The sequence below is a fragment of the Mus musculus genome, chromosome 1, assembly GCF_000001635.26.
Source record: "Mus musculus strain C57BL/6J chromosome 1, GRCm38.p6 C57BL/6J".
In the NCBI taxonomy this organism is placed as follows: Eukaryota; Metazoa; Chordata; class Mammalia; order Rodentia; family Muridae; genus Mus; species Mus musculus.
Genome location: NC_000067.6, coordinates 8609748 through 8636916, shown reverse-complemented (window position 1 = coordinate 8636916; position 27169 = coordinate 8609748). Strand labels below are relative to the sequence as shown.

Sequence of the window (27169 nt, the reverse complement as noted above, 5' to 3'; positions counted from 1 at the left end):
AACCTCTGGTGGAATCACCATGCCTGACCTAAAGCATTACTACAGAGCAATTGTGGTAAAAACTGCATGGTACTGGTATAGAGACAGACAAGTAGACCAATGGAATAGAATTGAAGACCCAGAAATGAACCCACACACCTATGGTCACTTGATCTTCGACAAGGGAGCTAAAACCATCCAGTGGAAGAAAGACAGCATTTTCAACAATTGGTGCTGGCACAACTGGTTGTTATCATGTAGAAGAATGCGAATCGATCCATACTTATCTCCTTGTACTAAGGTCAAATCTAAGTGGATCAAGGAACTTCACATAAAACCAGAGACACTGAAACTTATAGAGGAGAAAGTGGGGAAAAGCCTTGAAGATATGGGCACAGGGGAAAAATTCCTGAACAGAACAGCAATGGCTTGTGCTGTAAGATCGAGAATCGACAAATGGGACCTAATGAAACTCCAAAGTTTCTGCAAGGCAAAAGACACCGTCAATAAGACAAAAAGACCACCAACAGATTGGGAAAGGATATTTACCTATCCTAAATCAGATAGGGGACTAATATCCAACATATATAAAGAACTCAAGAAGGTGGACTTCAGAAAATCAAATAACCCCATTAAAAAATGGGGCTCAGAACTGAACAAAGAATTCTCACCTGAGGAATACCGAATGGCAGAGAAGCACCTGAAAAAATGTTCAACATCCTTAATCATCAGGGAAATGCAAATCAAAACAACCCTGAGATTCCACCTCACACCAGTCAGAATGGCTAAGATCAAAAATTCAGGTGACAGCAGATGCTGGCGAGGATGTGGAGAAAGAGGAACACTCCTCCACTGTTGGTGGGATTGCAGGCTTGTACAACCACTCTGGAAATCCGTCTGGCGGTTCCTCAGAAAATTGGACATAGTACTACCGGAGGATCCAGCAATACCTCTCCTGGGCATATATCCAGAAGATGCCCCAACTGGTAAGAAGGACACATGCTCCACTATGTTCATAGCAGCCTTATTTATAATAGCCAGAAGCTGGAAAGAACCTAGATGCCCCTCAACAGAGGAATGGATACAGAAAATGTGGTACATCTACACAATGGAGTACTACTCAGCTATTAAAAAGAATGAATTTATGAAATTCCTAGCCAAATGGATAGACCTGGAGGGCATCATCCTGAGTGAGAAAACACATTCACAAAGGAACTCACACAATATGTACTCACTGATAAGTGGATATTAGCCCAAAACCTAGGATACCCAAGATATAAGATACAATTTGCTAAACACATGAAACTCAAGAAAAATGAAGACTGAAGTGTGGACACTATGCCCCTCCTTAGAAGTGGGAACAAAACACCCTTGGAAGGAGTTACAGAGACAAAGTTTGGAGCTGAGATGAAAGGATGGACCATGTAGAGACTGCCATATCCAGGGATCCACCCCATAATCAGCATCCAAACGCTGACACCATTGCATACACTGGCAAGATTTTATTGCAAGGACCCAGATGTAGCTGTCTCTTGTGAGACTATGCCAGGGCCTAGCAAACACAGAAGTAGATGCTCACAGTCAGCCAATGGATGGATCACAGGGCTCCCAATGGAGGAGCTAGAGAAAGTACCCAAGGAGCTAACGGGATCTGCAACCCTATAGGTGGATCAACATTATGAACTAACCAGTACCCCGGAGCTCTTGACTCTAGCTGCATATGTATCAAAAGATGGCCTAGTCGGCCATCACTGGAGAGAGAGGCCCATTGGACACGCAAACTTTATATGCCCCAGAACAGGGGAATGCCAGGGCCAAAAAGGGGGAGTGGGCGGGTAGGGGAGTGGGGGTGGGTGGGTATGGGGGACTTTTGGTATAGCATTGGAAATGTAAATGAGCTAAATACCTAATAAAAAATGGAAAGAAAAAAAAAGAAAAGAAAAGGAGTAAACTAACTTTCTATTGATCTTAAAAAAAAACCTGACTTACTATTTTGGTTGTTTTCAGTACTTAAACATTTTTTTCAGGATGCATGATCAGATGGTTTTCCAAGCATCTTTTTTCAAAAGTTCACAACAAGTTCAAGCATAAATGCAAATCATAAATTGAATAAGAAGAAACAAACAAGATGTTTACATGTGTTTTCATTAGGACTAATTATCTAACTAAACATTTGCTAACTGCTACCATCTCCACAGGTTCACTAAAAGTTAAAAACTATAATTTTTAGGTTTAAGTTAGCATAGTATGTCAAGAGGCAATCTATTTAATGTCTCATTAATATTGAAGTTTTGTGTGTGTGCGTGTGTGTGTGTGTGTGTGTGTGTGTATACATGTAATCTCCAGGCAATATTTTATCTTCTGCCCTTGCACCTACAATAAATCATTCATTCCCTGTTTATGGCCATTAGCTATCAGATGATGGTTTTAAAACCAGCCTAAAAGTAATTGTTATCTAGATCATAATTCTGTTTCATGCCTGCCTTCTATCCTAGTGTAAATAGCTTTTGATACATGAAGATTTGTAGGACCTTAATTGTAGCCCTTTCTATAAAGGATTCATTGTTAGTGGTATAAACTTAGAAAATCTATAGAATAAGTATTAGAAATTAAGAAATCATCTATTTATTTACATATTGTTATTATAACATAATATACCTTTGTTGGTCTGCAAAAAGGAATTTTTACATTAATTTAATGATTGTTGGTCTGCAAAGAGGAATTTTTACATTAATTTAATGATGACAGGAAAGGAATACAAGAAGAAATCCTGTGACAAAATCTCACAGTCCATACAAACACAGCGAACCATCTTAGGAAAGTCATTCATCTGCTAGCCTTAGCCTCTCCTGGATGGCTTCTGACATGTATCCAAACCTGGACCTTTCAAAAGATCACGAAGAATGATAACATCAACTAAAACCTGACTTTTGAACGTCTGTCCAGGAGTGTGAACTGTAACTCTATTCCAGGGTTGTAGTCAGCATCTGGGGATTCAAGAAGGACTGCTGAGAAGATTGAAGCTGCAAATATCAATGAGGGGAGACTGTGTTTGGACTCTATGTCCCAGTGACTTTTCTTCCCTTCACATTTATTCCTCCTTTGTTTAATGCATGTCTGTTTAGCAGGGTAGCTTTTGTTCACTCTGTTTTTATTTCCAGGCCCACTTCCTTTTGTCCTCTTCTTTTTTTGTTGTTGTTGTTATTTATTTATATTGTCATTTTATTCATTGTAAAAGCTGTCCCAAAGAAATAGTTTAGCCTGATTGGCAAGAATTCCATGTATCAGTTCATGAGACCTGGGACTCATTTAAGTCATCTGGTTGTATTTTTAAATTTCTCACTGTTCATTCTAAATATCATGAATTAACAGGTAATACAGATACTAAAGAAACATGTGAATTAAATGACATTATAGACCTAACGTGCCTAACAAACATTTATGAAACATAGACCCTACTTTCTTTGAAACAAATTATGTAATAGGACACAACGGAAGTCTGAACAAGTATAAGAATATTACCATATTATATTCTTTCTGAAACATGAAATATATGCTGGAATAATAGGACACAAAGGAAGTCTTAACAAGTATAAGAATATTACAATATTATATTCTTTCTGAAACATAAAATATATGCTGGAATATAAATGGAAACTGACAGCAAGAGAAGTAGAAAGCATACATAGCCTGTGGAAGTTGAATAGCAGTGCACTCTTGCATAATGATGCCTTAGATAGATTGAGTAAATACGTTTATGAGCTTTATTCCAGTGGCTTACAAGCTGTGGTTCAAGTAGTCCAACAATGGCTCTTAATACCAGTGAAGGAAACAACTTGTCAGCATGAATGAGGACAAACAGGCAAGGAACAAGCAGTTCCTTTTTCCATGTCCTTTATATAGGCTGTCACTTGAAAATGTGGATCTTCCCAACATAAAAGATCTGAATCTAGGATGGGTTCTCACACCCTAAATAATTCAACCAAGAAAAATTCCCCATGGGTGTACCCAACCCCTTGAATTTTTGTTAATTCTAGATGTTGTTTGTTCACAAGCAATAATTGCCAGTGAAGATTAAAGTCATTGGAGAGATGGAAAAATATCATTCTAGAATTGAAAGAGAATTTAATGAGAATGGCAGAATGTCATATAAAAACATATAAGTTAATCCAACCTTATCAGTGGAAAAAGAGGCCCATTAGTCGTGCAAACTTTATATGCCTCAGTACAGGGGAACAACAGGGCCAAGAAGTAGGAGTGGGTGGGTGGGGGACTTTTGGGATAGCATTGGAAATGTAAATGAAATAAATACCCAATAAAAAAAGAAATAAATTGTTTATTGCTACAACTTACAAAGTTAAAAACAAATAAAAGGCACAGCATGCCTTTGTGTGAATTCTATTGCTCTAATAAAGACATGACCTAAAGTAAATTAAGTAGAAAAGGGTTTAATTGACTCACATAGCCTGAGTCACAAGAGATTGAGGGAAGCCCAATGGGACATAAACTTAGTGGCAGGAACTGAAACAGAGACTACAAAGGAGTTTTGTTTTATTCCCCTTGGCTTTCACAGTCTTTTTTTTTTTTTTTTTTCATACAACCCTGGACTTCTGCTCAAGTGTGATACCACCTTCAGTGTTTTTCAGGGTTTCCACCAGAAAAGACTACTTATATGTGGGTTTAAGCCAATAGGAAATCTTCATTAGTCAGTTATTAACTACACTTGATGTTTGGGATACCATTGTAGCAGTGAACCTTTCTCAGGTGAGATTTTAAGCACAACATCCATGTTCCTGGTTGATATATTTCAATTAACAAGAACAATTACTCAGAAATCGAGCTATAGAAGCAAAAAAAAAAAAAAAAAAAAAAAAGCAAAGTTAGATAGACACTTTCCGAGAAATATGATCTTTGATGGATTAAGTCTTTGTTTATGGTGTTGTCTCTATGTTGAGGTAGTTTATCATGGAGTCAGTTATACTAAGTTCTTGGGCCCTGGTAAAAATGGGCTGAGCCTTTTCATATCAATCATTAATCAAGAAATGTCCCATAGATTTGCCTACAGGCAATATATTTAGGATTGTTTTTCCTCAATTGCAGTTCTTCTACATAGATGAATGTTGCTGTGCCAACTTGAGAAAACAAACAAACTATCAAAACAAAACAAAAACAAAACTAGTTAGCATACTTTATATAACTTAATGATATAGCTTAAGGCCAGGAAGAAAACAAAAACAGGATAAATCATACAAATCCAAAGTAATTAGATAAAAAGTAATACATTAATGAAAGAAAAATAAATAAAACGTAACAAAAGAAATTAAATCAAATTAACATTTATAAACATAAGCAAGACAAACCCTTAGCAATAACAAGAGAGAGAAAACACAAATTTCAACTCACTGAAGATAAAAATGATACACAGCTCTCAATAAAATTCAGAAAATATACATTACACACCTCAAAGATAAATTATAGTAAATTAGAAAAGCTAATGGTGTAGATAAATTTCTCTATGTATATGACTTGTCTAGATTTAGTCATCATAATGTAAATGATTTAAACACACACACACACACACACACATATATATATGGAGAGAGAGAGAGAGAGAGAGAGAGAGATTGGTACTTTAAAGCTCTACCAAATAAAAACAGCTTCCAGGCCTAGACCTAATCACTTTTGAAATCTGTCTTTCAAAGAACTGATATAATTGCTCATATCCCATGAAATGTAAAAGAAAGAAGTACCACCAAACTGTTTTTTTCTTATTTATTTATTTACTTATTTATTTAATCATTCATTTACATCTCAAACATTGCCTTTTTCAGAGAAATGAACCAATATCTCTCACAAACTAGATGCAGACAGTGTAAAATGCTTGCAAATGGAATTTAAGGCCAAGTTTGAAAGATCATGATAAAATTCTTTATTCCAGAGCTTCAAGGATGTCTTAACATGTCAGATTAAAAACAAACAATTCAGCATATATATACATATATCGACAAATCACAGGATCATTTGTCATGTTAATAGAGGCAGTATATGCTTTCTGATGAAATCCAACATTTCTTCATGATAAAAGCCTTGAAGAACCTAAGGAACACATACCATCTTAATAAAAGCTATATGTGACAGACCTATTGTTAGACTTTATTGAGTATGGAAATACGAAAGCATTTCTACTAATATCAGGATTAAGTCAAGAATGTGTGCTCTCCATTTTTAATATAATTTAAAGTATTTGCTAACCTAGTAGGACAAGGGAAGGAAGAGATACAAATTAAATCCACATAACACATACACACACACACACACACACACACACACACACACACACACACACTTTCCAACCTCTACTCCCCTTCCCACAAAAATCTAGATTTTCACAAATGAGAGAAAATATTTGGTATCATTATGATCCTTTCTTCCACCTCAGCTCTGAACTTTGTCTCTGTAACTCCGTCCATGGATATTTTGTTCCCCATCCTAAGAAGGAATGAAGTATCCACTCGTTGGTCTTGCTTCTTCTTGAGTTTCATGTGTTTTGTAAATAGTGTCTTGGGTAGTCTAAGTTTCTGGGCTAATATCCACTTATCAGTGAGTGCATACCATGTGTGTTCTTTTGTGATTATGTTACCTCACTCAGGATGATATACTCCAGATCCATCCATTTGCCTACAAATTTCATAAACTCATTGTTTTTAATAGCTGAATAGTACTCCATTGTGTAAATGTAGCACATTTTCTGTATCCATTCCTCTTTTGAGGGACACGTGGATTCTTTCCAGTTTCTGACTAAACCATCCAGTGGAAGAAAGACAGCATTTTCAACAATTGGTGCTGGCACAACTGGTTGTTATCATGTAGAAGAATGCGAATCGATCCATACTTATCTCCTTGTACTAAGGTCAAATCTAAGTGGATCAAGGAACTTCACATAAAACCAGAGACACTGAAACTTATAGAGGAGAAAGTGGGGAAAAGCCTTGAAGATATGGGCACAGGGGAAAAATTCCTGAACAGAACATCAATGGCTTGTGCTGTAAGATCGAGAATTGACAAATGGGACCTAATGAAACTCCAAAGTTTCTGCAAGGCAAAAGACACCGTCAATAAGACAAAAAGACCACCAACAGATTGGGAAAGGATCTTTACCTATCCTAAATCAGATAGGGGACTAATATCCAACATATATAAAGAACTCAAGAAGGTGGACTTCAGAAAATCAAATAACCCCATTAAAAATGGGGCTCAGAACTGAACAAAGAATTCTCACCTGAGGAATACCGAATGGCAGAGAAGCACCTGAAAAAATGTTCAACATCCTTAATCATCAGGGAAATGCAAATCAAAACAACCCTGAGATTCCATCTCACACCAGTCAGAATGGCTAAGATCAAAAATTCAGGTGACAGCAGATGCTAGCGAGGATGTGGAGAAAGAGGAACACTCCTCCACTGTTGGTGGGATTACAGGCTTGTACAACCACTCTGGAAATCCGTCTGGCGGTTCCTCAGAAAATTGGACATAGTACTACCGGAGGATCCAGCAATACCTCTCCTGGGCATATATCCAGAAGATGCCCCAACTGGTAAGAAGGACACATGCTCCACTATGTTCATAGCAGCCTTATTTATAATAGCCAGAAGCTGGAAAGAACCTAGATGCCCCTCAACAGAGGAATGGATACAGAAAATGTGGTACATCTACACAATGGAGTACTACTCAGCTATTAAAAAGAATGAATTTATGAAATTCCTAGCCAAATGGATGGACCTGGAGGGCATCATCCTGAGTGAGAAAACACATTCACAAAGAAACTCACACAATATGTACTCACTGATAAGTGGATATTAGCCCCAAACCTAGGATACCCAAGATATAAGATATAATTTGCTAAACACATGAAACTCAAGAAGAATGAAGACTGAAGTGTGGACACTATGCCCCTCCTTAGATTTGGGAACAAAACACCCATGGAAGGAGTTACAGAGACAAAGTTTGGAGCTGAGATGAAAGGATGGACCATGTAGAGACTGCCATATCCAGGGATCCACCCCATAATCAGCATCCAAACGCTGACACCATTGCATATACTAGCAAGATTTTATCGAAAGGACCCAGATGTAGCTGTCTCTTGTGAGACTATGCCGGGGCCTAGCAAACACAGAAGTGGATGCTCACAGTCAGCTAATGGATGGATCACAGGGCTCCCAATGGAGGAGCTAGAGAAAGTACCCAAGGAGCTAAAGGGAAATGCAACCCTATAGGTGGAACAACATTATGAACTAACCAGTACCCTGGAGCTCTTGACTCTAGCTGCATATGTATCAAAAGATGGCCTAGTCGGCCATCACTGGAAAGAGAGGCCCATTGGACACGCAAACTTTATATGCCCCAGTACAGGGGGACGCCAGGGCCAAAAAGGGGGAGTGGGTGTGTAGGGGAGTGGGGGTGGGTATGGGGGCCTTTGGTATAGCATTGGAAATGTAAATGAGCTAAATACCTAATAAAAAATGGAAAAAAAAGATTATCTTATTCATAGGTTTTCACATATTACATGTATCAATTCTAAGAAGTTTGCTTAAGCTGTTATTCAGTGTTTATTACATATGTACACTGCAGAATACAGCTGCTGTGTATTCTGGGTCTTTTTTAAATTAACATAATTTTTTGAATCTTTGGGAACTTTATATAATGCATCCCAACCCCACACATTTCTAAGTTCTTCCATTTCTATTCTCTACCCATTTAATCTCAAGGAAAATAAAAATAATTTCCCAAGGAAAATAAAAATAAAAATAAAGTTCTGAAGAGAAAAACAAAACAAAACAACAACAAAACCCACAAAAGCAAACAAACAAAACCAAAGAAAACAACAACAAAAACACATTTTGTGAACACCTCTGGGGCATGACCTGCTCTATCAACTGCAGACTTCTGTGCATGTACCATTGGGATCCTCCATTTTGCCACCTCTCCATTACATACTCTTTTATCACACTGGCACTGTAAGTTGCTGTAAACCTTTTCATGCATTGCACAATACCCTTTCTCCTAAATAGGTTTACTTTCAAATGTTTATTGCCATGAGTCATCAGTCTAATTCAAGGCTTCTGGCTTCTGCTATACCATTAATACTGAACCCTCAAATAGTTTCTTTGGTATCCTGCTGTTGCTCTGAGTTATGGATCTCCTTTGGCTATGGATCTGCAGGACCAGACTCTTCACATGCTCCAGTAGCTTGTATTTTGGGAAGATGTTGGGGTTTGGGGAGCAACTCAAAGCTACAGATATGGGCCTGGGTGGTAGCTGAATTGGTTAACCTGTCATATCTCCACCATCCATACCACCAGAACCAGTTCTCCAGGCAAGGGGTGGGGCCACTTCCCCTGCACTCATGCTAAAGTTCTCCTGTGTTTTTACCACCAAAGCCAGCTTCCCCATGCTTCCTATGTATTGCTCTTCATTACCCATGTTACCCCTGGCACCACCTTGATTGGAGCCAATTTAGTGAGGCCCTTTGATATCCATAAGGCTTCAGGCTACAGTACAGAGCATAGGCATCTGCATAGCCTTTGGTTGTAATACAAACCATATATATCAACACAGACCTTAGCTGCAGTAGGACTATAGACCTAGATAGGGTTCTCAGCAGCAGCATAGGTCTGGACATCCCCATAGACTCAGAGGTAGCACAGACCTCTCACATCAAGCTGTTTCTCACTGCCTTTGTTTCTCCAGTTCTGCCTCAATACATTGCAAACAAACAACCTATGTTCTTTTTCTCTCCTATCTTTCTACCACGTGCTTGCTTCAACAAAGCCCACCCAGCAAGGTCAAGGCATAGTCTAGTGCTTCAGTGTGCTTTAACAATTTTTTAATGTTAAATAATGTTGTATTTCTAGATTAAACTCCATCTGATCAAAATGTATTATCTTTAGATACTTTCAGATTTCACTTACTAAAGTGCATGTGAGAGTGTTCACATATATGAATGTCTGCCTGTCACTGAAGCTCTTAACTCTGTTAATTTAGTTTTCCTGATTCTCAAGCACTGCTCTATTCTTCCTTAACTCAGAAAGCATTCTACATATGTCATTGTACTTTGTGTTAATGTTTTTTATAATTCAACATTTCTTTGCTGCAAGCTTATGATATTTCAATGGATTTGATGCAATTGTAACTTCTTGCTGGATAATTTATGGTTCTTTTATGGTCATTGCCATAGAGCTCTAATAGGTGGTTTACCTTGTTGTGAGCTGGTTGTTACTTTCCCGTTCAAATGGTTAAATTTTTGCTTTAATATGTTTTATTTCATCTTCACTAACTTTTTATGTTAGCTAAATATTTGTAAAAATCCTATGTTAGTTTTCCATAATTTATAAAGCCAGAAATTCACTACATAAATCTGGCTATGTATCCTTTTAGACTATGTAGTATGGAGTTAATTTGCAAGATTCTGTTTGGGTTGATTGATCTTTTTTCACTAGAAATCCCACTGTTCTATGCTTGTATAGCCTGAAGAGATGAAAGAGATTCCCAGATTGGCCTCCTGGCGTCACTAATTAGGAAAGGGTTGGTTTAGTTGGACATTTCTAGCCAGCCCTTGCTGTGGATAATGATTTGATGAAGATTGTGGGCTTTGTTTATAATGCCAAGCATTTTCTTCAGGGTATCTGGGGTGTCAGGATGAGAAACCATGACTACTGTTGTTGCTCAGTCTCCATATTTGGAAAAGAGGACTTTCAGAGCAATAGGAAATTCCCAGCATGGAGATTGTCTTTATGCTTATGAGTAATGTATGCTTTTGTGTGTCTTTAGCTACATCTACATCTTTAAGTTTCTTATTTCTAACTATGGTTTATATCAGTATTTATAATCACACCTATATTTATCTGATTTGCCATATATACATATGTTGGAAGCCAGCCTGCTGCTCACAAGAAATGGGGTTTCACCTGGGAGGCAAACTGGGGCTGAAAAGAGAGGGGAAACTAGGCAGTTGAGAGAAAGAATGGAGCTAAGTCAAGTTTCCTGATCAAAGCTCAAATGTTTAATGGCAAATGCGCTTATAAAGGGGGAGGGGGGAGGCCCATTCCCACCAATTCATCCTTGGAGCCTGGATACAGCTGCAGGTGATGATGCGCAGGATAGGGTGTAGTCTCTGGAATAGCTCAAAGGCCTCCCAGAAGGTAGTAGTATCTTGAAGAACAGTGGCATTAGCTGAACAATAGAGTGATCTAGGGAGGAAGGCTCCACCCTAGGTAATCTACTTAGTGGCAGGTAGCAAGGTTAAGATCTGGCTCTGGTTAAGATCAGGCTGTGGAGAAGGGGGGGGGGAGGTTACATACAGTAAAACTTTTACATCTCAGACTCTTAGCCTTTCTTTAATTCCTTTCTTAGACTGATCTTCCACTGATGGTTTTTTATTTCTTTGATTTTATAAGAAAATCAGAACTGTTTTAGCTGGTAGTACTAGACCTATTTATTCTGTAATTTCAAATGTTGAAGATTACTGATGATACCGAAATTCTTTATTTCTACAGCTCTTCAGGAACAGGAAAAATTTAGTTATGTTTTAAAGTGTTTGAATAAATTGATACAGCTTTATAAGAAGCATTTCTTTGGACTATACTGAGAAGATCATTTTCCATTTACCAGCAATGATTAGTCAATTTAACATTACAAATATGTACCCAATAAACAGTGATTACATTAAAAGATATAGTGGCTCCAACATGCCTTAACAACTGCCATTCTTTAGAGCTTGTGATAGACTCTAACCCTGCCTAAGATAACCATAGTTTAGTTCTGTGGATGTGGCTGAGAGGTTCACCATGCATCCAATCAGGCTGAAGGGGACATAAGCAGGGGAAGTGTGAGGTTTATGACAGTACTTAGGAAGTTATATTTTTATCTTTCAAAAAGTGTTTCTAGTCACAACAGAAACTCAAGATGTGGGAAAACAGTCGATAGTGCTCAGGATTTATGATTGTACAAAATTGTGTAACTAATGATGACTACATTCTGTTAATCTTTTCTGTTTCCAGGTTCAGGTTCTTCGGAATGCTGGGGAGGAAGTGACCCTGACAGTGTCATTCTTAAAACGAGCACCTGCTTTCCTCAAACTCCCAGTTAATGAAGACTGTGCATGTAAGCATTCATAGAATAGAAACAATAATCACAACATGGCATTTGTTCTCCGTCCCCCATTTCTTTCTAAACAGTACTTGGCATTTTCTTCTAAGAGTACAGTGTGAAATGGATATATGTATACTGCATAGAATCACCAAATCATATAGAATTCACTTGTCTTGAAAGTTAAAAATTTATGGTTTTATGTTGAAAATACTGAAACGCTTCCTTTCTACTGATTATGACATCTGCCATCTAATTTTCACCAGCTCTGCTCTCCCCTTGTACATTTACTTTACACAGCCTTTAACCATGTTCCATGTGCTTCTTAACCATTCCTATTGCTTTTGGCATAAATTTATGTTCAGATAATTTTCCTATTATTTAAAAGTTTTGCTTCTGATGAGTTTTGTGTGTACATGTGTGTGTATGTTTTTATATGTGTGTGTGTGTATTGTTGTTGTTGTTCTTGTTGTTATTGTAGTTGTTAATCCATAGTGAAATGTATGCCTTTGCCCTAGGACAAACTATCCTTTGTTTCTAAGACTGAATAAAAACTCCATCATATTTGAACTTTCATCAACTAATGGACATTTTGTTAGTTCCATGGTTTTGCTATTATCAATAAAGCTGTATTTATACAAGTATTATTTTGAAGTCATGCTATCTCTTGCTTGGGATGTATACTTGGAAGTGGATTTCTGGTTCTCTGTGTTGTTTTGAATACTAGCTATGGTACTTTCTATGGGGGACCTTGCATTCACACCAACATTATCAACATTGTCAATTTCTTTGAATCATCTGCAATTTTTTTTTCCGAGACAGGGTTTCTCTGTGTAGCCTTGGCTGTCCTGGAACTCACTCTGTAGACCAGGCTGGCATTGAACTCAGAGGTCTGCCTGCCTCTGCCTCCCAAGTGCTGGGATTAAAGGCGTGCGCCACCACGCCTGGCACAATTTTTTTCTTTATGTTACTTTTTTTAACATGGTGTTTTCATGAATCAACAGTGATATTGTGGCTTTGGTAGAACTTCCCTAATCACTACTGATGGTCATCATCTTTGCATACATGTGTTGGTTTTCCATTTGTATCCCATTTAAAATAAGATGTCATTCAACTGCTAGGATGTTTTGTGGCTTAATCTTGTGCAAATTTTGTGAATGCTGTGGTAATTTCTGTGAGTCATTTATGTCTCTGCCCTGTTGTGTCTAAAAAGCATAACTTTTTTTGAGGCTAGCTACCACCTCTAGCTCTTATAATCTTTCTGTCCTGTCTTCTGCCAACAACCTTGAACCTTGAAAGGAATGATTTGATATAGGTATCACATTTACATGTGGGAATTTTGATGTCTTATATTCTCTGCATACTCCCTAGTTGTGGGCATCTGTGTTAGTTGCTATCTACTGCATGAAAAAGCTCAATGATGAGGATTGAGCCTTATACTAATATATGGGTTGTCTTAGTTATGGTTTTACTGCTGTGAACAGACATCATGATCAAGGCAACTCTTATAAAGGGCATTTATTTGGTACTGGCTTACAGGTTCTGAGGTTCAGTCCATTATCAAGTCAGGATCATGGCAGCATCTAAGCTGGCATAGTGTGAGAGAAGCTGAGCACTCTACATCTTGTTCCAAAGGTCAAGAGGAAAAGAGCAAATCTTCTACACTGGGAAGAGCATCAAAGCTCACCCCCACAGTGAAACACTTCCTCCAGCAAGGCCAATCTCCAAATAGTACCACTTTCTGAGCCAAGCATGTTCAAACCACCACATTCCACTCCTTGGCTTCCACATGCTTATTCAAAGACATAAGTTTAAGGGGGCTATAGGCATAGCGTAATGCAAAATATATTTGTCCAGCTTCAAAAGTCCTATAGTCTATAACAGTCTCAACAACACTAAAAGTCCAAAGTTCAAAGCCTCTTCTGAGATTCATCCAATCACTTAACTGTAATCCCCTATAAAATAAAGATTAAACAACAGATTACGTCCTCCAACATCACAGGGTATATATTATCATACTACAATTCCATAGGAATTAAACGCTGGACTAAAGCAAGGCCAAATCCCAGTTGGGCAAATTCCAAACTCAGCATCTCATGTCTAATGGAAAACTCCTTGTAGCTTTATTGACTGCAACACAATTTTCTTTGTCTGGATCCAGTCCCTGTTAGCAGCTTTCTTCAGTATCCCATGGCTCTGCTAATTTGAACATCTTAGTGCCTCCAAGGCAACTTCAATACTACAGCTTCTTGTTCCAGTGTCTGGGATCCACACATGATCTTTTAAGCTTTGTCATATCTATAGCTCTGTATTCTGTAGCACTCTAGGCTCAGGTTGCCTCTACTCCACTGCTACTGTGGCTCTTGGAGATCATTCCATGTTACTATCATTTCCAATAAACTGGGGACTTCTGGTACAACTAGGCTTCACCAATAGCCTCTCAAAGGCTCTCTTTATGGTACCAAGCTTCAACTTATTTGCATAATCCCTTCAGTTCTGGGCCATCAACTACAACTGAGGCTGCACTTACACCAATGGTTTTCCATGGCTTCTCACAGGGTCAAGCATCAGCTGCTCTCCATGATCCCTTCACACCTTCAAAACCAGTACCACCTGACTGATTCTTACACATTGCTGAGTCCAGCTGTGGAATGAGGTACAACTTTGGTTATCTCTGTAACACAGGTTCTTTGTACTCTCAGAAAATATTTCCCAGAAGATTTCACCTCAGTGATTCTGGTTTCTTCTTAATCACCACTAAATTCTTAGTTCCAGCTAACCAGCATCAATTGTCCCACTTATCCCTTCTATCCTTAACTCTAAAGCCAGAGCCACATGACCAAAGCAACCAAATTCTGCTGCTTGCTTAGGATGTAAATTCCTCCTCCACCCCCCCCCCCCGGTTCTATTACTATCTTTCTGTTTTCCAACACTCTTGATGCTTGGCTGTCCAGGAACTTGTTCTGTAGATTGACCTTGAACTCAGAGATCTGCAAGACTCTGTCACTTGAGTGCTGGGATTAAAGGCTTATACCACCATGCATGGACTTAAGCTTTTCTTTACTTAGAACTTGCTCTGTCCCAGGCTAGCCTTAAATTCAGCTGTGTACCATCATGCCTGATCCTAAGCATTTTATGGAAACTATACCTCAAGATCCGGATCAAAAGCCCGTGTCTTCAAGCCTCAAGATCTGTATAACAGTGTGCCCATCATTTCTGGATTGTAGTTCATTCTAGGTTAGAAGTCTAAGCTATTCCTGTTCAACTGCAAATTCAAACAGTACATTTAGCTGGGTGGGATATTGCTCCCTTAGTTACTTTATCTCTGTCAATACTGGATACAGGTCTGTTTTACTTCCTGGTGTCTTTTATTATTACTTGAACCATATACTTTGTATTTTTTCTTTTTAAGCTTACTATGTTTGGTTCGAATGTTCTTTATGAGACTAAACCAGAAAGCAAAGTCTCTAATGAACTTTTCCCCATAATTAAGCCAAATTTATTTAATTATTTATTTTACTCATTTACTTTACATCCCTCTAATTGTCTCTATCACTCTCTTTTACAATCCTTCCCTCAATTCTCTGAGCAAGTGGGAACACCCTGGTTATTCCCCCATCCTCAAATATCAATGGAATAGGTACATCTTCTTCCATTGAGACCAGAGAAGGCAGCCTAACTAGAAGAAAATATCCCACTTATTGGCAACATCTTTTGGGATAGCCCCCACTCTAGTTGTTCAGGATTCACATGAAGGTCAAACTTCACATCTCCTACATATGTCAAGGAAGGCCTAGGCTCCTGTATGCTCTTTGGTCCAGGTTAGTTGACTCTGTTGGTCTTTCATATTCCCTTAGAAGCTGCAATCCTTTCCCCTATTCTTCCATAAGAATTCCTGAATTCTGCCTACTGTTTGGCTGTGGATGTGTGCATCTGTCTGAGTCAGCTTCTGGGTGGAGCCTCCCAGAGGACAGCCATGTTAGATTCCTGTCTGCAAGCATAACAGAGTATCTTTAATAGTTTTAGGGATTTTTGCTTGTCGATGGGATGAATCTCCGGTTGGGCTAATTATTGGTTGGCCAATTCCCTCAGTCACTTCTCCATCCTCTATTTCTTCATTTCTTGTAGACTGGATAAATTTTAGCTCAAAAGGTGTTTGGGTGAGTTGTACCTATTGCTCCACTGGGGTTTCTGCATGGCTACATGAGGTTCTATATCCCAAATGTTAAGGACACCCTCACTGATTCTTGGGTGCATCCCTTATCCCAGGTATCTGTCTCTTCCTGGGGATGCCCACTACTCCCCACCACAGCCAGTTGCAGATTTCTATTCATTCTCATGGACATCTGGCCATTCCTCCTGTCGCTCTTCACACATGATCCTGAATCACTCACCCCTTCCCCCTCTATGTCTGCCACCTAGTTCCCTCCCTCCATCTGGCTCTTGGGACTATTTTATTCCCCTTTCTAAGTGGGATTCAATCATCCTCCCTTGTGCCTTCCTTCTCATTTAGCTTCTTTGGGACTATAGATTATAGCATGTATCTACTGTATTTTATAGCTAATATCCACTTTTAAGGGAGTATACCATACACATCCTTTTGGGACTGGGTTACCTCACTCAGGATGATATTCTTAAGATCCATGCATTTGCCTGTGAAATTTATGATGTCTTTGCTTTTCATAGCTGAAGAGTTTTCTACTGTGTATAGCTGAAGAGTATTCTACTGTCTAGGGGCACCACATTTTATTTATCCATTCTTCAGTTAAGGTATATCTAGGTTGTTTACAGTTTCTCATTATTACAAATAAAGCTGCTATGAACACAGTTGTTCAAGTGTCTTTGTGGGATGGTGCAGCATATTTTGGACATATTCTCTGGAGTGGTATATCCAAAATTGATTTCCAAAGTGGTTATACAACCTTGCACACCTATCAGCATTGGAGGAGTGTTCCTCTTACTTCATATCCTTGCCAGCATGTATTATTGCTTGACTTTCTGATCTTAGCCATTCTGATGGGTATAAGATGGAGTTTGAGAGTTGTTTTTGTTTGCATTTCTCTGATGACTAAGGATAGTGAACCTGTCTTTAATTGCTTCTCTGCCATTTGAGATTTTCCTGTTGAGAATTCTGTTTAGCTCTGTGCCACATTTTTAAATTGGGTTATTTGAGTTGTTGATGTTCAACTTCTTGAATTCTTTACAAATTTGGGATAGTAGCTCTCTGTCAGATGTAGGGTTGCTGAAGATCCTTTCTCAATCTGAAGGCTGCTGTTTGTCTTATTGATAGTGTCCTTTGCCTTATAGAAGCTTTGCAGTTTTATGGAGTTCCATTTATCAATTGTCTTAGAACCTAAGCCATTGGTGTTCTGCTCAGAAAATTGTCTCCTGTACCAATTCATTTGAGACTTTTTTAGACTTTCTCTTCTATGAGATTTCATGTATTTCATTTTATGTCGAGGTCCATAGACATTGAAAGAACAATTCTCAACTTCATATGGAAGAATGAAAAACCCAGGACAGCCAAAATAATCATCAACAATAAAAGTACCTCAGGAGGATTTCCATCCTTGACCTCAAGCTGTATTACAGAGCAATAGTGATTTAACAACAACAACAACAAAAACTGCATATTATTGGCACAGAAATAGACATGTTGGTCAATGGAAGACCCAGAAATCCTGAGGACACTTGAGTTTTTATTAAAAAAAAAAAAAGGCAAAACCATACAGTGGAAAAAAGAAAGCATCTTCAACAAATGGTGATGGTCTACGGGTATGTCTACATCTTGAAGAACGAAAACAAATTCATAGTTTTTTTTTTTACCCTGCACAAAATTCTCCTGGGCTCTTTTGAGACTTCTTTTGTCAAGGAATTAATCTAAATCCCTTTGCCTTAGTCTCAAGCAGACTTTTTGGACAAGGACAAAAAGCAGCCACATTCTTCACCAAATATCACAAGAACAGACTGTAGGCCACATACTGAAATTCTCTGCTGCTGTAAACTCTTGGGACTGCAGGCCTACAGAGCTCAAATCATCCTCAGGAGTACCATCTTCCTTATTCTGGGTAGGATAGCCCATTATGCCTCATTTTAAGCATTTCTCTCTTCCCAAATCCAAAATCCCAAAATCCACATTCTTCCAAACAAAAACATGGTCAGGCCTATCATAGCAATACCCCCAGTCCCTGATACCAACTGTCTTTGTAAATGTTTTGCTGTTGTGAACAGACACCATGACCAAGGCAACTGTTATAAAAGAGGACATTTAATTGGGGCTGGCTTGCTGTCCAGATGTTTAGTCCATTATCATCAAGGCAGGAGCATGACAGGTAGGATGCCAGAGAAGCTGAGAGTTCTACACCTTGTTCTAAAGACATCAACAGGATTAGACTGACTCTTCCACACTGGGCAGAGCTTCAAAGGCCACCCCTACAGTGACACACTTCCTCCAACAAGGCCACACTCATCCCAACAAGGCCACACTTCCAAATAGTGACACTCCCTGGGCCAATCATATTCAAAACACCACATGGGTATGACCATAATTAATAAACCCTCATTTTACTGCTATCTCTACTTACCAGAAAATTAATAGGTTTTATCCAGAGCCCGTGCTATTTCTAACCATAGGTTCTTGAAGCCACTGACAGTCTCAGGAATAGGTTTTGTTTCAAGGAGTAGGACTTAATTCAAACAAAACAGAGAGTGGTTTGTAACTCCTAACATCAATGCCCATATTATACAGGTGGACATACATTCCCAAGCAGGTCTTTATTGTTTGGTTCAGGTTTCTTCTCTTCTGGTAATGTATACAGTATCTTTAAGAACCATGAAGACTAACCACTAGGAATAGATGACCCAGTGGAATATCAGCTAGCTTTCTTTATGTTCTATAACATAAAAAAGTGGTATCTTCAGAAATATTCTTACCATCAAGGTGCTGGTGTGTAACCAGTAGCATTGACAGTGGGCTAAAATATTTGGGAAAGGGTCTAAGATATAACAACTAAAAAAGGTGTAGTCCATTATTGACACTGGGGGTTTTATTTGGTAGCATATGGTGTCTAACCTGGGCATTGTTTTCTCATTATAGTGTGACTCAATTTATACTCCAAGTATTCATGTGTATATGTGTTTGTCTGCCTTTTAATATTTCAGTAATCCTAGGTGTCTAGTTGGCTTTTTCAAAAGGTCTTTAGTATTATCTATTCCCCATTCCTCTTCTACTTATTCTTTCTATCCTACAACCAACTTGATTCCTCCCCTTTATATTTTCCCCCTTTTCTCTTTGTAACACTATATTTTATTTAAGCTTTCATTAGAAATCATCTATACCTCCCAGGCCCTTTAATTAGATACCTAGCTTCTGTAAGTATTCCAATTGAAACTTGTATGTCTAAATATTTTGAGAAAGTGTGCAGTGTGCAGTGTTTGTAGGTTTAAGTTAGCACATTAAGTGTAGTTGTTTCCAATTCTACTAAAATAAAATCAAGTTTAGTAATTTTATTTTTAAATGGCCGAGATATAGATTGCATAAATGCATCACATTTCATCAACATCTTTCAGTTAATGGGCATATAGGCTCTTTCCATTTCCTGAGTATTTTGAAAAGAAGCAGCAATAAACATGGATAATCTATTATTTCTGTAGTAAATGTAGAATCCTTTAGATATATGTCCACCAATTGTATATCTGGATCTTGTGGTAGATCTATTTTCTAGCTGTTGAGGAACCTCTACATTGATTTCCAACTGTTATTGTAGCAGTTCAGACTTCCACCAACAGTGAATAAATGTTCCTCTTTACTCTAGACCACTGTAACACTTGCTACATTTTTTAAGTTTTAGCTATTATGATTTTGGTAAGATGAAATCTCAAAAACATCTTATTTTTGCAGTCCCTAATGGCTAACATTCTTGGTTATTTATATAGTGATTCCCAACCATTTTTGTTTCAGCTATTGGAATGTCTCTGTGTAGTTGAATGGCTCATTTTATAAATGGATTATTTTATAATTAGATGTTTAGTTTGTGAGTTCTTTGTATAATCTAGATGCTAACCCTCTGTCATATGTATAATTGGTAAATTTTATTCCCCCATTCTATAGGATAGCATGGTGCTTGAATGATGTTATCCATTTCTTTACAGAATCTTCTGAGTTTCATTTAATGTTGCTTGTCATTTGTTGCTCTTAATGCCTCTGTTATTAGAGTTCTATTTAGAACCTTCTTTTCTGTGTCTATAACATCTAAAATATGTCTTACTTTTTATTACTTTAAATAGAACAAACCAGGATTTATGTTGAAGTTCATGATCCACTTAGTGTGTGTGTGTGTGTGTGTGTATGTGTGTGTGTGTGTGTGTGTGTGTGTGTGTGTGTGTGTGTGTGTATTCAGAGTAAGTGGTGGTGCACGACTTTAAGCCCAGCACTTGAAAGGCAGAGGCAGGCAGATGTCTGAGTTCGAGGCCAGTCTGGTCTACAGAGTGAGTTCCAGGACAGCCAGGGCTACACAGAGAAACCCTGTCTCGAAAAACCAAACCAAACAAACAAAAAACAAACAAACAAACAAAAAAAAAACCCAAAACCTTTCCTTCTTCTTATGAGATAACCATGTAGTTTTTATCCTTGAGAATCTATGTGATGCATCCCATTTGTAAATGTATGTATATTGAACAATATATATAAATCTCTGGGAGATTCCAAGTAGATCATGGGTTATACTATTTTTATACATTCTTGAATTTAGTTTGCAAGTATTTTATTGAAGATTTTCCATCCGGGATTATCAGATTTCTTGGCTTATAATTCTCTTTTACTCTGAATCTTTGTCTGATTTCGATATTTTGGCAATACTGGTTCTGTTAAAAAAAATTTGGAAATCTTTTTCTTCTTTCTATTTTACCAAGTCACTTATAGAGCATTGGTATTAGTTTGTTTTTTTTTTTTTTTTTTTTTTTTTTGAAGGTCTGATAAAATTCTGAGCTAAATACATGTTACCCCGGGTTTTTTATTCATATAATTTAAAATTATTGATTGTATCTCATTAGTGTGAATCTACTAAAAGTATTTTCCTTATCTTGATTTAACATCAGAGGATAGTGATGCTTCCTTTTGAACTCTAATTAATTTAGATCTTTCCTATTTTTCTTTTGGATAATTTTGTTAAGTTTGCTAACCTTCTTAAGTTTTTCAAAGATGTAACTCTTTATTTCATTGTTTCCTTGTATATTTTTCTCATTTAAATTTCATTCACTTCAGCTATTATTTTGATAATTTCTTATCATTTACTATTTTGGGGTATTCTTTCTTCTTGTTTTCCTAACATTTTCAAGTTATGAATATGAGATCATTCAATATTTTGCTGTAGTTTTGTAAACTTTACTCTTGCGACTCCTTGCATGTTTCTTATATATTTTTGTTTTTTGTGTTTTCATTTATGCCCTTGCATTTCGGTCATAGACGTTCAGAATTGAGACTTCCTCTTGGTGCGATTTTCCTATGATGTATATGATGTGTCTTTTTCCATCTCATTTGATAATTTTTGGTTAAAAGTCTTATTTTATAAGATATTAGATTGTTAACTCCAGGTTATTTCTTGAAACCATTTGCTTGAATTTTTTTTCCAGACTTTTACTCTGAGATAGTGTCTGTCTTTGTTACTGAAATGTGTTTATTGTATGGTGGATCCTGTTTCCATATCAATTCTGTTAGCCTGTGTCTTTTTATTGGGGAATTGAGTCCATTGATGTTGAGAGACATCAAAGACAGATGATTGTTCCTCTTATTATTGGTGCTGGAGGTAGTTGTGTGGTTGTTTGTTTGTTTGTTTGTTTTTATTTTTATGGGCATAGTTACCCTCCTTTTCTAGAGAATTCCTCCTGGTGTTCTCTATAGAGCTGTATTCATAGAAAGATATTATTTAAATTTGTCATATAATACCTTGGTTTCTCCATCTACAGTGATTGAGAGTTTTGCTCAGTACAGTACCCTGGGCTGGCATTTGTGTTCTTTTCAGACCTGGATAACATCTGTCCAGGATCTTCTGGCATTTAGAGTGTCTGTTGAGAAGTCTGGTATAATTCTGATATATCTGCCTTTATTTATTACTTGACCTTTTCCCCATTATAGCTTTTAATATTCTTTATTTATCTGTGCATTTAGTGTTTAGATTATTATGTGAGGAGAGGATTTTCCTTTCTGTTCAAATCTACTTGGTGTTCTGTAGGTTTCTTGTGCATTTATGGCTTGTCTCTCTCTTTAGGTTAGGGAAGATCTCTTGTGTTTGTTGAAGCTGTTTTCTGGCCCCTTGAGCTGGGATCCTTTGCCCTCTTCTATTCCCGTTATTCTTAGATTTAATCATTTCGTTGTGTCCAGAATTTCCTGGATATTTTGGGTTAGGAGCTTTTCATACTTTGTGTTTTCTTTGACCGATGAGTCAATACCTTCTATGGTATCTTCTATGCCTGAGATTCTCTCTTCTATCTCTTGTATTCTGTTGCTCATGCTTGAATCTGTAGCTCCTGATTTCTCCAAGGTTAACTCCATTTATGTTTTCTTTATTGTTTCTATTTCTATTTTTAGTTCCTCTACCATTTTGTTCAATTCCTTCACCTTTTTTATTGTATTTTCCTGAATTTCTTTAAGGGATTTCTTTGTTTCCTATTTAAGGGCTTCCACCTGTTTGCCTGTGTTTTCCTGTATTTCTGTGAGGGAGTTATTTATATCTTCCTTAAAAACCTCTATCATTTTCATGAGATGTAATTTCAGGTCATTATCTCACTTTTCAGGCATGTTAGGCTATCTGGGGCTTGTTGTGGTGGGGGAACTGTGTTCTGATGGTACCAAATTGCACTGGTTCCTATCCCTTATGACCTTGTTTTTGTCTTTTGCTATCTGGTTATCTCTGGTGTTAACTGGTCCTGGAGTCTCTTACTGGAGCTAGCCTCCTTGGAGTTATATAGAGCTCTGTGACCTGGATTGGAGCCAATCTCCAGGGAGGCAGGCAGTGCTGTATCTGGTTAGAGCAGGCCTCCTGTATCCTGGTTACTGCATACCTCCCGGGAGGTACACAGGTGGTAGGGAATGGGAGGGAATCTGGCTGCTGATCTGGCCTGCATGGAAAAGCAGACTAGAAGCAAGATGGAGCTCAGGAGGGTGGGTAGGTCCTATGTCAGCTGTGCTCTGTGTGTGCCCTAGCTGGTCTGTGCATTTGGGTGAAATTCTTACGTTTCCCTGTTTACCAGAGACCTCCTGTGAGGCAGACAGATTGTAGCTTATAGGAGGGTCAGTGTTTTGATTTTGTGTAGTGATGGTATATTATACATATTTGATTTAATGTATGCATTTTATACATGTTTTAAAGTATCCTATTGTAAATATTTTAAAGTATCATTTTCTAATTATCTATTGTGAATTCACTATGATAGACCACAATTTTATTAATTACTTAAAATAAATTACTTGTAAGATGGAATAATAAAATTCTTGTGCATTATTTGGTTTCTAGAATGATTAGAATATTCTTTGTGGTCATTTTTATAAAACTCAATATGGCTAGATTCTTTTCATGCTACTTTCTACTTCAGTGAAGTTATAAACTCCTTTGTAATAGCATAGTCTTCTTATCCTTTCAGCATTTGCTTTAGTTTTATGAGCCTTCTGAAGTGGCTTCATAGTTATTTATGACAATAGTAGTTTGTACTTTCTCCTTTTTTTTTCTATGTAGTTCTTTCTATGAATCTATGATATGACTTTTTAATTTTTAAATTTTTACTTGTTTATATTTCTATTCAACTACATCTTTATGATATGAGTGAAGTTCATTGAATGTATCGCTAGATTCTTATTGTATATTCCTTTATATGTATATATTTTCTCCATAATATTTTAAATACATGTACAGAATTTGATATTTTGTGTTGTACAAAACAAATATTTGATACATGATGTTTAAATATGAAAATAAACTCTTTTAAAAATAATGTTCTAAAGATAAAAATGCATTTCAACTTTAAATGAAGTAGCAAAATATAAGGTATAATTTTAAATAAAAGTTATTATTTATTCTTGTTTTATATGTGTGTTTACTTGTAAGCATGTAAGTAAATGCATCATGAGCTTTTAATTCTCAGGGTGGCCAGTAATACTCAGAGAGACCATAAGAAGTTGTCATATTCCCTGGCACTGGAGGTAAGGATGGCTGTGATTTGCCATGTGGGTGTTAGGAACTGAACCTAGGTCTTCTGCAAGAACATCCTGTGTTCTTAACCACTGAGCCATCATTCTCTTCCCTAACTACAAAACTTTGCATTTGGAGAGTAGAAAAATTTAGTTCAGGCAAATGACATCTTAGTTGCAGAAAAACTAGAAACTTTAGTGATAAAGAAGGGAACAATTCTTTTGTATCCCTAAGAAGTTTGATGCTTAAATTCAGTTGCAATCTTTCAAAAAATAATTGTTTGCTCAAACACATTCAAAACTCTAAAGTTATAATATTTTGTCACAGTGTAGAAGTCAAGGCACATGTGTCCAGTCCAGAAGTTTATAGTTTCTATAGTGTGATATCATCTTTGAAAACTGTAAATCATTAATTGTTTATCTTCAATTTTAAAAATGGTATATGTTACTAGATTTCTGATAAAGTTTGAATACATAGTTTTGCCTTACAATATCAAAAAACAAGGAGTTTGATGAGGGTTCAGGATGTATGAATACACACTGAGAACAAACATAAATCTGCAGATTCTACTGATATAGAATTAGTCCATAGTTTGAAAAAAAACCCATAAAATAGAACTTTGCAGACCAATTCAATATTAAACATCTGGCTAGAAGAATTAGGGAAAATGGTTTAGAAGTTAAGAATACTCGCTGCATTTTCAAAGGGTACAGATTGTATTCTTACCATCCCATTGAGGCTCACAGCCATACATAACTCCAGTTCTATGAGATCTTGTAGCCTATTCTGATTTCTCTGAGCATGAGGCACTGAAAAAATCATAAGATACCTTTTTAGAAAGTACATGCTTCTTTTTAAAATTTAATTTTATTCATAATTCATTTTTTACACTCTATATCCCTTTCCCCATCCCCACCCACCCTCCAACTTCTCCATATCCCACACTTCCTCCCCACCCCACCCTGTCTCCTCGTGGATGTCCCCATCCCCCAACCTATCTGACCTCTAAACTTCATGGGGCCTTCAGCCTCTTGAGAGTTAGGTGCATCATCTCTGAATGAACAGATCTGGAAGTCCTCTAATGTATGTGGGTTGGGAGCCTCATATCAGCTGGTGTATGCTGCCTGTTTGGTGATCCAGTGTTTGAAAGATGTCAGGGGTCCAGATTAATTAAGACTGTTGGTCCTCCTAGAGGTTCAACAACAGGGGTCAGTTGCTTTTGTCCTTTGGTTGGGTACAAACATCTGCATTTGACTCTTTCAGCTGCTTGTTGGGTCTTTTGGAGGGCAGTCTGATAGAACCATTTTTGTGAGTGCTCCATAGACTCAGTAATAGTATCAGGCCTTGGGACCTCCCCTTGAGCTGGATCTCACTTTTGGCCTCTCACTGGACCTTCTTTTCCTCAGGCTCTTCTCCATTTCCATCCCTGCAATTCTTTCAGACAGAAACAATTATAGGTCAGAGATGTGACTGTGGGATAGCAACCCCATCCCTTACTTGATGTTCTGTCTTTCTGATGAAGGTGGGCTCTATAAGTTCCCTCTCCCTACTGTTTGGCATTTCATCAAAGATACCTCCCTCTGAGTCCTGGGAGTCTCTCCCTTGTCTCTGGTGCATTCTGAGGAGTCCCCCCAACCTCCAATTTCCTGAAGTTGCCTGTTTCCATTCTTTCTGCTCGCCCCTCGGGGCTTCAGTTCTTTTCTCTCACCAAATACCAGATCAGGTTCCCCTTTATTCTCCACTGCCCCCCTACCCAATCCACTTTCCTTCCCAAGCCTCCCTCCTTCCCCACTTGTGATTGCTTTCATCTCTCTTCCATTTGGAACTGAGGCATTTTCACTTGGGTCCTTTGGCCTTTTGAAATGTGTGGACTATATCCTATGTATTCTGTATGGTTTTTTTCCCCTAATATCCACTTATTAGTGAGTACATACCATGCATGGTTTTTTGGGGGGTCTGATTTAACTCACTCAGGATGATATTTTCTAGTTCGATCCATTTGCCTGCAAAAGTCAGGATGTCCTTGTTCTTAATAGCTGGGTAGTATTCCATTGTATAAATGAACTACATTTTCTGTATCCATTCTTCTGTCCTGGGATATCTAGGTTATTTCCAGCTTATGGCTATCACAAATAAGCCCGCTATGAACATAGTGGAACATGTGCCTCTGTATCATGGTGGGGCATCTTTTGAGTATATGCCAAAGAGTGGTATAGCTGGGTCTTCAGGTAGATCTATTTCCAATTTTTTGAGGAACTTCCAGATTGATTTCCAGAGTGGTTGCACCAGTTTGCAATCCCAACAGCAATGGAGGAGTGTTCCTCTTTCTCCACATTCTCTCCAACATGTGTTGTCACCTGAGCTTTTGATCTTGTCCATTCTGACTGGTGTAAGGTGGAATCTCAGTGTCATTTTTATTTGTATTTCTCTGATCACTAAGGAATTTGCACATTTCTTTAGGTATTTCCCAGCCATTTGATTTTCCTCAGTTGTGATTTCTTGGTTTAGTTCTATACCCCATTTTTGGATTGGCTTATTTGGTTTTTTTGGTGATTAGCTTCTTGAGTTCTTTATATATTTTGGATATTAGCCCTCTATCAGCTGTGGGGTTAGTGAAGAGTTTTTTTTTTTTTCCAATCTGTAAGTTGCCAGTCTGTCTTATTGACTATGTCCTTTGAATTACAGAAGTTTCTTGAGGTCAGCTGCAAGAGAAAAAGGCCAAGTAACATACAAAGTTAGAATATCAGAATTACATGAGACTTCTCAACAGAGAATATGAAAGAGGGAAGAGCCTGGTCAGAGGTCCTGCAAACTCTAAGAAAATACAAATGCCAGCCTGTTCTACTATACCCAGCAAAACTCTC

General features: G+C 37.7%; 1 protein-coding gene across 12 annotated transcripts in view; it reads left to right on the top strand.

Annotated features, from left to right (window-relative positions):
* Nucleotides 1-27169, top strand: part of Sntg1 (syntrophin, gamma 1) — a 941919-nt gene that overhangs the window by 664741 nt on the left and 250009 nt on the right. For all 12 annotated transcript variants that reach the window (XR_001778003.2, XM_006495573.4, XM_017312321.2 and 9 more), the window contains one exon: nucleotides 12036-12138. Coding sequence is in view for 9 of the 12 variants with exons in the window: in XM_006495573.4 (XP_006495636.1) it covers nucleotides 12036-12138 (103 nt within the window). In the remaining 3 variants the exon portion in view is untranslated. The remainder of the gene's footprint in view (nucleotides 1-12035; nucleotides 12139-27169) is intronic.